Here is a 14441-nt window from a genome sequence, read left to right as displayed (position 1 = left end):
TGCTTGCATAATATAAGTGAGAGTAAAAATCACTCCTAGCCGGTAAGATATTGCTCCATACTCCAGTCCTAATGTTGGATGTAGGGAACACTCCGTCTTCTGTAGGTAGTGTGTCTATCGGCATTGCTCAGAAGTGTCCACCATCGTGTCCCTCCACAGGACAAAAACTCTCAAATGGTAGGAGTAATAAAAGCCATTACAGGGAGGGGGGGAGGGGGTAGTGGGTTTATTTATAATGGTATCCCCAATCCGGACTTCTCTCATGGTATCCCAACCATGATATTTTTGAGAATTAAATTTATCATGGAGTCCCAATCCAAGCACCGACTCTCATGGTGTCCCAACCGTGATTATTTTTTAGAGTCAAATAAATTATGGTATGAGAAAAGGTACTAAGGCCACCTCTTCTTCAATAATAATGTCTCATCCAAAGAGATATAATACCAGCAGCTGTAATGTAACATGACCATCTTCCAACACATATAACACGAACCAAAATAATAAACCTTGTAGAAGGACCCATGAAATAATCATAATCGATATAAATATTTTTTCCTAGATGCAGAAGCTTCATCTTTTGTGCACCCCCTTTCTTGAATATTTTGGTCACATAAACTTATCCTCAACATATGGAATAAAATACCTTTTTCTTGTACTTCTTGTACTTCTTGTACTTCTCCCTCTCAAGTTGGGAGATAATGGCAGTGATCCCAGCTTGCACCAAATATCATAGATATAGCTATAAGTCCAAATAACAGATGTGAATAGATAAGCCCTCAAACCAGGGATAAGTGAGATATTTTTCTGATAAATCAACTCAAAATAATGGGCTTAAATTCGAATTTTGCAATGCAACAGAATACCAGCATGACCTTTGATTCTTCCAATGTGAATATATCTTTAAATATAGATCATATTGATATAAAATTTTCTCCTTCTGAAACTAGACTTAAATACATTTAATAAAATTTTAACTTCAGTTCATAAAATATAATTATCATAAGATAAATAATCGGTCTCTGTCATCTGGCCAAACTAAGTACTGTTTCTCCTTTTTTTCCAGAATGACCATTGACTATTTCAAGATCACTATCTTCTTATAAAAAATCATACCTTGAATTGGTTGAATAGGTAAGAAAATAGACTTATATATCTTTCTTTGATATATAATTCTTCATATAAAGTCTCTTTCTTGATAGCATAAAATACCTCGGAAGTTGAAGCTTTCTACAGGTGCTCAAAACTCTTTTTCAATCTGACCTTTGCTCCTTCCAATATCGATTTCTCTTTGTAGATAACTCAGATCAAAAAATTGTTGAATAGGTAAAAGAATAGACTTACAGATATTTCTTTTGATATATATTTCTCCATATAAAGTCTAGTTCTTGATAGCATAAAATACCTCGGTATCTAAAGATTTCTGCTACTACTCGAACCTTTTCGCAATCTGACCTTCGCTCATTCAAATATTGATTCTCTCTGTAGATAACTTCGATTGGAAAAAAAATCCTTGGAATGTAGAATCAAATATCTTTTCGTTAATATATAATTTTAAATATGAAAATCTCAGTATAGAGGTAAAAAACACAAAGAAAACGACGGGTGTACGAACTGAAAAAAATAATAACGAACCTAGACTTAGGGTTTAGGGTTTAGAGAAAAGGATCTCATTATCTCTGTGGATTGACCAAGTCAAATCACAAAACCCGCTCTGATACTATGTTGAATTTATGGAAAAAAAATAGTTCATTCACTTCATTAACTTATTATAATTATTGTACATGAACCTCTATTTATAATAGAGGAAGGTAGTTGAGTCCAATTACAATAAAACTACCTTTGTCCCAATTACACCCAAACTCTAACACTTAAAGATAAGTCCTAGCATAATTAAATAACTCAATATAAATAAAAGACAAACATAACTCAAACTAGAACTCTTCTAGGACGTGACCATAAGATAATGATGCCTTTGTGAGTCCTTCTTGATCTTCCAACTTATGTGATAAGGATGCCAACTTGTGGAAATCATGGTGGATCCTACTTCTTATGTGTTTGGGCCCATCTTGTGGGCCTTCCTTGGTCGTGTGGCCCATCTTATAAAACTCTTAGATATGTGGGCCATCCTTGGTCGTGTGGGCTTGGGCTTGTCTTCCAACAAGAGTCTGTTACATTCCATGTCTCCATGCTTGCCAACAAAGTTTATTACCGTACCGATGGATCTCAAACCAAAGCTCTTGGGAAGAGATTCTCCTCTGCTACTCACATGCTTCAGTTAACTGATGTCTTATTTTTTCCTCAGTGCCCGTTAAATTTGTTATATGTCAATTAGTTAACAAAGAAATTAATTGTTCTATCACCTTCTCACCTTCTTCTTGTATTCAAGAACTAGCAACGAAGAAGGTGATTGGTGGAGGCCATGAACGGGGGGTGCTTTATTATTTGGACTAGCCTTCAATGACTGTAGTCTTTACTTCTCTGATAGAGGCACAATCATGTGTTATGCATGCAATAACATTAATATTTAATTATTTTTATTTAATTTACATAATTTTATTTTAGTTTTAGGCCACAAGGGTATTTTTGGAATATTTATTTATAGGGTATTTTTGTAATATATTATCTTAAACCCTAATAGGGTGAACACTATTTAAGGGGTAAGAGTAATGAGAAAGACAAGCATTGATTTTAGGTTAATTTTAGGTTAAACAGGCTTGGAACTCTCCTTGACGAGTTCTAGGGTTTTTAAGCTTCCCTTTGGCTTGATCTTCATCTTCCTCTCCATGTCTCCCTAAAATTCCACATGGTATCCCTACAATAACCCGTGGTAGATCCAGGACCGTAACAATGAATCCTTGTGTCAGATCAGGGACTGTAACAACTGGTATTAGAGCTGAAACACAATGGACTATTCATTTTCCCTAGAAGAATGGATTGTTCTGGATAAGGTAAGCAATTCAATGAAAAAACTATGCAAAGACCTGGGAGAAATACGCGCAGGCTATGAGTCTTCCACATGGTATCAATCTTCCATTGGAATTTCTGCAAGGGAGCCACGAGCTACTGCAGAAAAGGTCATACGCTCTCAAATCTCCGAGCACGACAGCTGCACAGAAGAGGTAGCAGAAGCTGTCTCGGACAGGCAGAACGGCCAAGGGCCAGAAAATTCAAAAATTTCGCCTTCTTAACCGGCCGAAGTTCCTGCGGAAGATTTGGGTGCGACCTCAAATCCAAAACTGGGAACCATGGAAATCTCGTAGAAGGACACAAATAAGATTTCGGACTAAGACCTTCTGCAATCAGACAGCGGGGACACGGATTTTTGGAAATCACAAGAAACCAGAAGTCTTCCACAGGCGACACAAATAAATTCGGCCAGCGGAGAAGGCCTAAGAAGTGCTTCTCGCCATCGAAGAAAGCTCAACGGGCACCAAACCGCAACACCTTTCCATCGGGGTCCTTCGATCTGGCAGTCGGCATGGCGCAGAGCAAAAAGGAGAAATGGCAACGGGAAAAAGGGGCACCAGAACGCCTCTCAAACCATGCAACGAAAAATCCACCAGCGGGAACACCTCAAGGAAGAGGAGGCTCCATCGGCGCCGTCGGAAACAACTCGGTGGGATTGGACTTCCGGCCACCACCTCTCCGTCACAATCTCTCTGTCGGCAATCCAATGGGGCACCATCTTCAACACAATTGTGGGTAAGCTTCGGAAACTCCCTCTATTTTTAGGTCAAAACGAGTTTTTCAAGGTGTAGATGTGGCTCAAAGGGACTGAGCTGCAGCACCGCTGCTCAAAAATTCGAGATGAAGGGTCTCTGTTTCGTGAAGCAGAGAAACAATGCCCAATTGAGGGAATTTCGGATTGGGGGTATGCATTTCGAGATGAAATTTTTCAGAGGATGCCGGGATCCTTAAAATAAAATTTTGGGGACGTCTGAATTTTTTTTCTTGGTGGCTTTGTTTTTCTGTGGATGAGCACAGTACCTGTGCAGATGGGAGTTGTCAAATGGAAGATGTGGGGTTTAATTTTCTGAATCCCATGTATGTTGTTCGACCACGAACTTCAAATTTGAATTTTTGGCCTAGTGGGTTTCTATTTCGGGAAGCAAAGAAAAAAGAAATTTTGAATAAATTCTGGCTTGTGTGTATGCATTCATAGATGGAATTTTTTTGGGGATGCTCGGAGTGATAGAACATTTTGTTTGGATGTTGTTTTATTTTTCTACTGTTGAGACCTGCAGCAGTGCGCCTCTTCAAATTTCTGTTGCACGCATGGCTGTAGTTATACTAATACCATCAGCTTTAAGGAAATCACCACAAGTCATGCTAGAGTATAACATTACTCTAGAGATGGATCCATCTAGGAACATTCTTCTGATCCGGCAAACTAGAAGCTTGCCACTGAGAGCAACCAAAGTAGAAGGCTTCAACCTGGACTGGACTCCTATCACCAATAGCCATTCTAGCAATGTAGTTGATGCTGCACTTTTCATGGGAAGGTCCTTCCATGTTGGGTGGGTGCCTAATGGCATCCTGGTTCATACAGGCACACATGTAGGCAGTACTGGTTACAAAAATGAATTGTCTACCATAATCCAGGTAGAGAAAGTTGCAAACAATACAGCAATCAAAGATAACACTGATGAATAAAAAGTGGCACTTGTCAATTCTTGTTTTGTTTCTCCACTAGAGCTCCAAAAATCAATAGTCCATGGAACAAATGCTGTTGTGGTGGATGGCTTCAGATTAAAGCTTCGAAAGCTCAGATGTAGTCGTTTACCACTACCAGAAATTTGTCGGGAGTTTATTATGATTATTGAGACACAGCTTGAAGTCTATGGGTTTTTTGTTTCTTCTTTTATGTATTTGATGCACCTGGTCATGGTGTGGGAGTTGATCAAGGTTCTGTTTTCAGAAAGGGCAATAAGTCATCAATCTAAACCACAACATGTGGATGCCAATGTGGATGATGGAGGGGGTATGATTGATGGTGTTAGGTTCTTCCCGAGCCATGGATTGAGTCACCCTTCTTTCCTCTCTTCCCTCCATATTGGATCTTGACGCTGGAAGGGTTTTCTTGTTTCTTGAACATGAAATGATGGGAATAGGAATGGAATGATGGAGCTTTGAAGGAAGCTCGACCTAGACCTCAAAGGGAGAATCCAACCTAGACCTATGAGGGAGAATCTGACCTGTTTAATTCTAATTTCTCAATACTTGTTTTCCTTCTCCTTGACGTCCCCATAAATAGGGTTGAGGACGAAAATACAAAATAGACCCATGGGTCAAATGGTTCATGTCATATTACATCTAAACCAAACCAAACCAAATGGAATTACATTAACAGTAAATTGACATAATTTAATTCCTATGCCTATGGATAACTCGTGATGCTATGGAGTCCATAACATCACCCCCTTCCTGGACAAAGAGCTTGTCCTCAAGCTCGAAGTAGGGGTAAAGGGTGTGGAACGTAGCTAATGGCTCCCATGTCGTGTCACAGGGATCAGCATCAGCCCATTGCACTAGGATCTCCCAATCACCCTGAATGTGGTGAGCCTATAATACCTGTGCTGGAGTAGAAAGGACACGTCCCTCATGTAGTGGGGGCAGAGGTGTGTGCAGCAAGGGAGAATCACTTTGGAAGACCTTCAGTTGGGAAAAGTGAAATACATTGTGAATCCTGGCCTCTGGTGGAAGCTACAAGCGATAGGCAACTGTACCAATGTGGTCCATTACCTGAAAGGGACCATAATACTTTGGAGAGAGCTTGTACCGTTTAGAGGCTGTCAGTGACAGCTGCCTGCAGTGTTGGAGACACAGTCATACATAATCCCCTGGAGAAAAGAAGACTTCCTGGTGCTTCTTGTCATAGTAAAACTTCATAGTATTATGGGCCTCCTGAAGATGAGTGCGCACCTTAGTGAGCAAGGTGTCTCATTCTGCTAATGTTTGGTCCAAAGTGGTGACCTTAGAGGCACCCGGTTCATATGATAAAAGGTTGGACGGGTCTCTACCATAGACTACCTTGAATGGGGTTGTTCCGAGAGCGTTGTGGTAGGAGGTGTTGTAACAGAATGTAGCCCAGGCAAACCACTTAACCCACCATTTAGTGAGTCCCCCACGAAACAACGAAGATACATCTCAATTGTCTGGTTGACTACCTTTGTCTGACCATCAGTCTGCGGATGGTAGGCTGAAGAGAATGCCAACGTTGTGACCTGCAGCTTGAATAGTTCTTTCCAGAATGTACTGGTAAAGATGGCATCCCTGTCACTTGTAATGGAAGTGGTCATCCCATGTAAGCGGACAATATTATCCATAAAGATCTAAGCTACGTGAGCTGCAGTGTAAGGATGCGCCAGAGGTATGAAATGGCCTTACTTTGAGAAATGATCAACCACTACAAATATAACTGATTTGCCGGACGATGAGGGAAGGCCATTTATGAAGTCCATGGAAATATCTAACCATACCTTTGACGACAGCTGAAGTGGTTGGAGCAACCCAGCTGGACTTAATGATTCAGCTTTATTCCGTTGACAAATCTAACAAGCCACCACATAATCGGCTATACTGCACTTCATACCCCTCCAATAAAATTCCCGACTTATCCGGAAATATGTTTTTTGTCGGCCCTCATGTGTACTGTCATGGAAGGAGGCTAAAATGTTGTTAATCAGTGGTGATGTGTGGTGTAGAAAGATCTTTTTTTTAAGAGGACCAGATTATCCTTAACCGTCGAATGGTTTTCCGCTCTCCCTGCTAGATCTCATGATATAAAACAATAATTTTTGGGTACTATTGTGTTTCTTCCCTGATAGAATCCAACAAGAGAGCTCTGGGCTGACTTATGGCATGTAATTGCGGCTCTGGAATGTCCCTGCAAGATAAAGCATCAGTCCCCACATTCAAACTCTCAGGTTTATACTCCATAGTAAAGTCAAACCCCATAAGTTTACTCAACCAATGCTGATGCGGTGAGGTCGTGAGGCACTGTTCAAGCAAATAATTGAGGCTACAATGATCGGTGCGAATAAAAAATGGGCGCCCCCAGAGATAAGGCCGCCAATGTTGTATTGCTTTCACTAATCCGATCAATTCCCTCTCATAAGCTGCTAACTTGTGGTGGTGTTGGCCAAGTTGGCGGCTAAAATAAGCAATCAGGTGACCCTGTTGGTGTAACACTACACCAATACCACCCCCCGAAGCATCACATTCCACCACAAAGGACTCATCAAAGTCCGGTAGCTGCAAAACTGGGGCGGATGATAAGGCCTCGTTCAACTGTTGAAAAGACTGAGTCGTTGTCTCGGACCAGGTAAAAGCATTTTTCTTGAGTAATTTGTTGAGCAGTGCTGCCATCTGGCCATAGCTGCGAATAAATTTCCTGTAATACCCAGCTAGGCCTAAAAATCCCCTTAATACTGTAATGGATGTGGGAGGAGGCCAATCTGTAATGGCCTGTATCTTACTCTAGTCTACCTTCACCCCAACTGCTGAAATAACGTGGCCCAAGTATGCCACTTCTGAAGTTCCCATAGAACATTTGGACTGATTTAAAACCAAATGATATGAGTGGATAAGAGCAAATACCTGGTGAAGGTGTTGAAGATGCTCTTCCCAACTGTTGCTATGTACCAATATATCATTGAAAAATACCAAAACGTATTTCCTCAAGAGAGAGGAAAATACCTCTTTCATGAGGGGCTGGAATGTGGAAGGCGCATTTGAGAGACCAAATGGCATTATGAGGAACTCGAAATGCCCGTGGTGCGTGTGGAACGCAGTTTTCTCCACATCTGATGGATGAACTCAGATTTGATGATAGCCAGATTTCAAATCGAGCTTGGTAAAATTTGTAGCACCATGTAACTCATCGAGTAATTCGTCCACCACTGGTATGGGAAATTTGTCTTTAATGGTATGCGCATTGAGTTGCTGTAATCCACACAAAACCTCCACGACTTATCATGCTTGCAGACCAATAATACTGGGGAGGAAAAAGGAGACCTGCTGGGCTGAATAATCCCCTAGGCTAGCATCTTTTGGCACTGCCTTTCAATCTCATCCTTCTGTAAGTGAGGGTAACGATAAGGACGCACCACTACAGGTTCAGTGCCCGTTTTCAAACAAGTACAATGATCACAGTGCCTAATTGGTGGTAGAGCAGTAGGTTCCTCAAAAATATCTTCAAAGTCTGTAAGTAATTGAGATAACTTATAGTTGTCCATGCTCTGGACCTGAACAACCTGAAGGGCATAGGGCACTGGTGCCTGTGTGCCCTACAATATAATTTGATGGTGGTTCTCTGTGAATGTCATGGTCAGAGCCTGAAAATCCCATAATATTGGTCCCAACAGTTGTAGCCATTTAATTCCCATAAACAAATCAAATCCGAACAGGGGAATCACTATAAAATCTGCAATAAATACGTGTCCCTCAATATCAAAGTGTGTGGCAAGAGAGATGCCCACACTGGTAATTTAAGCTACATTGGCTACTGATACAGAAAGGCCAGTCTGTTGCTGGATGACTAACCCAAGTTGTTTTGCCGCTGGCTGACTGATGAAATTATGTGTACTACCAAAATCAACTAAAACAAGTAATTGTAAATGATGTAACTGGGCTTTAACCTGCATGGTACTAGAACTGCGCAGACCAGTCATGGCACGAAGGGAAATCTCTGGACCCTCTTGGTCTGTCTCCATAATCTCCTCGTCTGGTAGTGTGTCTTCACTTTCCTCCCATAGACATATACTGAATAATCTTTTGCATAGGTGACCTTGTACATATTGTTCATCACAGTTAAAACAAAGGCCCTTGGCCTTTCTCTGATCCATTTCTTGTCTATTCAGCTTTTTGAAGTAAGGAGCTGGGGGAGTCGAGTTAGAGTTGTCTAGGCATGGTGCTGCACTGGCTCCAGAACGTGGAGGTCCATAATATGGCGGTGGCGTAGTGGCGCAGTGCCATTGTGCCTTCCTGGCCAAGCGGGTTTTCTTACCAGTGAATCCTTCAGAACACACTGCTTATGCTCAATTGACCTAGCTAAATTCATAGCGAGGTCCAAATCTATAGGACCATATAATTCAACTTCTAACTGCAGAGCTTTTGTCAAATCACCAGTAAATATATGAACATATTGGGTGTGATTGACAAACTCATTAGCTCAGGCCAACCGTTCTTGGAAGGTCTTTTGATACACCTCTAGTGATCCAGTTTGCTTATAATTGATTAATTTGCCCAATGGATTGCTACAAGCTAAAGACCAAACCTCATCATGCATGATTGTCTAAAGGTTGCCCAATCCTAAACCAATTGGTCATTTCGGAATTGGTGGTACCATAGGAGTGCTTAATCGAGCATGTGGTAGGCGGCCAAATAAACTTTCTCATCCGCAGGTATTTTTTTATGATAAAAGAATTGAACACACTCGGTTAACCAAATCAAGGGGTCCTTGGACCCATCATATGTATCAAAATCTAGTTTTAAATACCTGGGAACCGTATTTGGTCCCTGAGCGGCAGGCCCCATATGGGGATTGTGATGACGCATTGGTGGTGGTGGCGGAGGTGGTGGGTGGTAGTGATGGTGGTCGGCCGGTGGAGAGTAGGCTGTCTGCAGTTGTGCTAGTGTACCATTGTCATCTTGTCACCGGAGGAGGGCTTGGATGGTGGCATCCATGGATTTGATGGCCTCACGCAGGTTAGATGTGGTCTGACGCACCTCTTCAAGGGATTGAGCCTGAAGGTCTGTCCTCTGGCGAATATCTTCAACTAATTGCCTCAAATCCTTAGGGGAAGAGGAATCCCCAAGGGTGGACCTGTCTGATACCAAGATGTTAGGTTCTTCCCGAGCCATGGATCGGGTCACCCTTTTTTCCACTCTTCCCTCCATATTGGATCTTGACGTTGGAAGGGGTTTCTTGTTTCTTGAACGTGGAATGATGGGAATAGTATTGGAATGATGGAGCTTTGAAGGAAGCTCAACCTGGACCTCAGAGGGAGAATCCGACCTAAACCTCTGAGGGAGAATCTGACCGTTTAATTCTAATTTCTCAATACTTGCTTTCCTTCTCCTTGATGTCCCCATACATAGGGTTGAGGATAGAAATACAAAATAGACCCATGGGTCAAATGGTTCATGCCATATTACATCTAAACAAAACCAAACCAAATGGAATTACATTAAAAGTAAATTGACATAATTTAATTCCTATGCCTATGGATAACTCGTGATGCTATGAAGTCCATAACAGATGAGGTCAAGGATGGTCCAGGGGACTTGGATCCTGAGGCCTACCCTCTTGTTCGCAGTGCTGAGTTCAATTATTGGTTGCAGGAGAGTGTTCTGATTGATGTTTATCAGAATGCTCGAGCTTGCACTAGACTTCGTGCTACATGTGAGAAGTTGAAGAACGTTTTGCGTACAAAACCAAAGGCACCTCTTAATATTGAATGTTTGTTGGATGAGAAGGATGTGAAGGGTTGAATTTGAGCTAATTATTGTTCCTATTTTGGAGAGGGTTAAGGGCCCGCTTGAAAAGGCCCTGTTGGAAGCTGGACTTACTACTGAAAAACATTAGTTATGTTGACGTAGTAGGATCAGGATTGTTATGGACTCAATAACACTGAGTCATCTACTTTACTTTTATTATTTATGTTGCTTTTAATTTCAAATTTTATTGATTTGTAATAAGACTTAAAGGTAGGGGTAGAATTGGTTTTATAACCCTAACCTATGTTGATGTTAATGACCCTATTTAAGGGGTAAGGATGGAGAAATAAAGCAAGTTCGGAGTTAGCATAAACTAGGGTAATTTAGGTTCCTTCTAGGCTCCCTATTCTAGGGCTCTTGGCATGAACTCTCTTTGGGGTTTGCTGCATCCATTGGGGAGTCTTTGAAGAGATCTTGGAAGGAAAACGAAGAGGAATTATCTTTCTCTTCCTAGCTGCAAGAGAAGATCATCTCTTTCACGAAAATTCCAGAAAATGAGAGGTCTTGACGTGAGTCTACCCAGGAAGGAGGACGAGTTATTGTTGCTGGTTGGGTGTTGACATCCAGAGGTATTTGCTAATCTTATTCCAAGCATTGAGATTAGATTTATGTTTCTCTTTTACGTAAGGAACCAGTGCTGCATGAAATTGGAAACCCTACCTTGACGTGAGCCATAAGAAAGGGGGTTCCACGTTGGGGCCTCAAGGAGCTTCCTTGACTAGCTGGGTTCATTCATAATTACGAAAAGAAAACTCCTTTTCAAGGGGAAGGAATTCAGTAAAGGGAAAGGGGTTGTTCTTGAGTCATTACAGCAAGTAAAACCCTCTTGACGTGAATCATAAAAGAGGGGTTTCATATCTGAGTGCCTAAACAGTCCTTTAACTTGCTGGTTGCATCTATAATTGAGAAAAGAAAAATCCTTTTCAATCCTAACGTGAAAGGAGAAGTATAAGAGAGTTCTTTTCACAAAAATATGATAAGAAACCCTCAAACAGTGTTGGATTCATATTCAACTCACCGAGTTACTAGATCCATGGCTAGGGACCATAACAAGGATCTTGTATTCCAGCGAGTATTAGGATGATAACTGAGTTATTTGGACAGGCGCTAAGGCGTACTATGAATGCTAGTGAGAGTTCTAATGATGAGCCTCAAACTAACAATCAGAAAATGCTAGTTTTGCCAAAGGTTGCCAAAAAAGAGAACAGTAGTGATGAGGATGATAGCTCAGAGGAAAGTTCAGATGTTGAGCCTAAGCAAAGCCGAGCTCTTGCAAAGAGTAGTAGTTCTGAAGATGATACTTCTGTGGAAGACAGTGAGGAAGAAGAACTTGCCAAGACTCCAAAGAAAAAGGCTAATGATGTTGTCATGGAAGATGCCTCTATAAGAAAGAGGATTGCTACAAAATCTGAAAGGAAAGCTCCTAAAACTGTTGTCACTCCTCAAGCTCAAACAACCGGTTCAAAAACACTATTTGAGGGCAACTTGTCCTTCAGTGTTGAACGTCCAGATGTGGAGGAATTCTTCAAAGATGCAGGTGAAGTTGTTGATGTTCAATTTTCTATAGGTGAGGATAGTCGTTTTAGAGGTTTTGGGCATGTTGAGTTTTCTACATAAGAGGCGGCACAGAAGGCTCTTGAACTGAAGGGTCACGACCTTTTAGGCCGTGGTGTGAGGCTTGATCTTGCTCGTGAATGAGGTTCATACACTCCTCATAGCAGCAATGATAACAGCTCATATCAGAAAAGTGGTAAAGGTGAGCATGGGAAGACTATATACATTCGTGGGTTTGATAAATCTCTAGGAGAAGATGAGATTCGAAGTGCTTTGGAAGAACATTTTGGCTCCTACGGAGAGATGACTAGAGTTTCTATTCCAAAGGATTATGAGACTGGTGCTTCTAAGGGGCTTGCTTACGTGGACTTCAGCGGTGATGATGGTTTCTCTCAGGCCTTGGAACTCAACGGTTCAGATATAAATGGCTACAATCTAACAGTGGAAGAGGCTAGGCCAAGGGGTGACAATCGTGATGGTTTCAGACCTCTGAGTGTTTCCCGGTGCAGCAACGGGAGGGGGTCAGTGCCGCTGAGTCTACTCAATCCCAGGGGGCTGGTCATGATGTTGTTGCTGCCATGCTGGCAATGGGTAGGCAGTGTAACTTTGCCAATGGGGGGCCGCCGTGAGGGGCTCTTTCACACCAATCTAGGACTGAGGGAGGGCAGCGTTGTTGTTGGGCGAGATGTAGCAACATTCAGCACGCTTTCCAAATGTTGACCAAAATAATTAAAAAAAAAATCCTAGAAGGAAAGCTCCAGTTTTGGGCGTCCAGAGGGCAGACATAACTATCGTGGATGCCACTTGGGAACAGGTGCAGACGTTGGCATACAGACCCTACTTTCAAGGTTGAGGACAAGCTCGTTCTTCCAGGGGGTGTAATTTTATGCACGCAATAACATTAATATTTAATTATTTTTATTTAATTTACATTATTTTATTTCAGTTTAAGGCCATAGGGGTATTTTTGGAATATTTTATTTGTAGGGGTATTTTTGTAATATTTTATCTTAAACCCTAACAGGGTGAACAGGTTAATTTTAGGTTAAACAAGCTTGGAGCTCTTCTTGAGGAGTTCTAGGGTTTTCAAGTTTCCCATTGGCTTGATCTTCATCTTCCTCTCCATGTCTCCCTACAATTCCACATGGTATCCCTACAATAACCCATGGTAGATCCAAGACCATAACAAAGAATCCTTGTGTCAGATCTGGGAGCGTAACAAAGGTAGTTTAATTATAATTGGACTCTACTTCCTTCCTCTATTATAAATAGAGGTTCATGTACTCTGATTACAATAAGTCAATGAAGTATTTCTCTTTTACATAAATTCAACATGGTATCAGAGCAGGTTTTGTGAGTTGACTCGATCAACCAACAAAGGCAATGTGATATTTTCTGATTTATTATCTCTAGCAGTTTAGGTTCATTTTTCTCCTTTTTTAGTCCTTATACTCGTTATTTGATTTATGTTTTCACCTCCATACTGAGGTTTTCATATTTCATATTATATATTGATGGAAATATATTCGAGTCTATTTTCCAAGGAAAAGTATTTTTTTTTTCAATTGAAGTTATCTATAAAGAGAAATCGATATTTAAAGCAGCAAAGGTCAAATTGCAAAAGAGGCTCGTTCAGCAGCAAAAAGCTTCAACTTTTGAGTTATTTTATGTTATCAAGAACGAGACTTTATATGGAGAATTATATATCATAAGAAATATATGTAAGTCTATTTTCTTACCTATTCAACCAATTCTCAATCTGAGATTTTTATAAGGAGATATTGATATTGGAAGATTCAATGGTCATGCTAGCAAAAGGAGAATGAGTACTTGGTTAGGCTAGATTACATAGACCGAAATATATCAGATTATATATCTCTATAGAAGTATATTTTATGAAGAAAATTTATACTTGGATGAAAGGTATTTAAGTTTATTTTCAGAAGGAGAAAGTTTCATATCAATCTTATCTATATTTAAGGATATATTCGCATTGGAAGAATTAAAGGTCGTGTTGGTGTCTTGTTGCATTGAAAAATTTGAATTTAAGCCGAATTATTTCGTGTCCTTATTACTCTTAAGGACTTTCATCATTTACCGGTTATCTACTGCTATACTACTATAAATTTTCTACATCTATGCAATTTGGTTCAAGCTGGGATCACTGCCATTACCTTCCAACTCGAGGGGGAAAAGTAGAAGAAGAAGCACAAGAAAGAGCAAAGAAAATTGAAGACCAAGATCCTGACTCACAATACTAATTGTAGTAATTATTGGTGATACCTGACTTGGCTCAACTCGATCCTATTTCTCTGGCTAGATTATTATTTTGATGTATTCTCAACATATTCTTTGCTTATAACATATTATTTGGTACAGACTCGCAC

At 40.8% G+C, this 14441-nt stretch overlaps 1 protein-coding gene across 1 annotated transcript; it reads left to right on the top strand.

Moving 5' to 3' along the window:
* Window positions 1-11619: 11619 nt before the first annotated feature.
* On the top strand, window positions 11620-12774 carry LOC137954872 (nucleolin 2-like). The gene is made up of 2 exons (XM_068801774.1): window positions 11620-12095; window positions 12222-12774. Exons 1-2 carry the CDS (start codon window positions 11620-11622, stop codon window positions 12772-12774), a joined length of 1029 nt encoding a protein of 342 aa, XP_068657875.1.
* The last annotated feature ends 1667 nt before the right edge of the window (window positions 12775-14441 follow it).

This window comes from Aristolochia californica, unplaced genomic scaffold (assembly GCF_029961685.1).
Source record: "Aristolochia californica isolate CCGP_79_NKW_82.1479 unplaced genomic scaffold, dmAriCali1.0.hap1 SCAF_2, whole genome shotgun sequence".
NCBI classification, from domain to species: Eukaryota; Viridiplantae; Streptophyta; class Magnoliopsida; order Piperales; family Aristolochiaceae; genus Aristolochia; species Aristolochia californica.
This window is presented reverse-complemented; position numbering and strand designations above follow the sequence as displayed.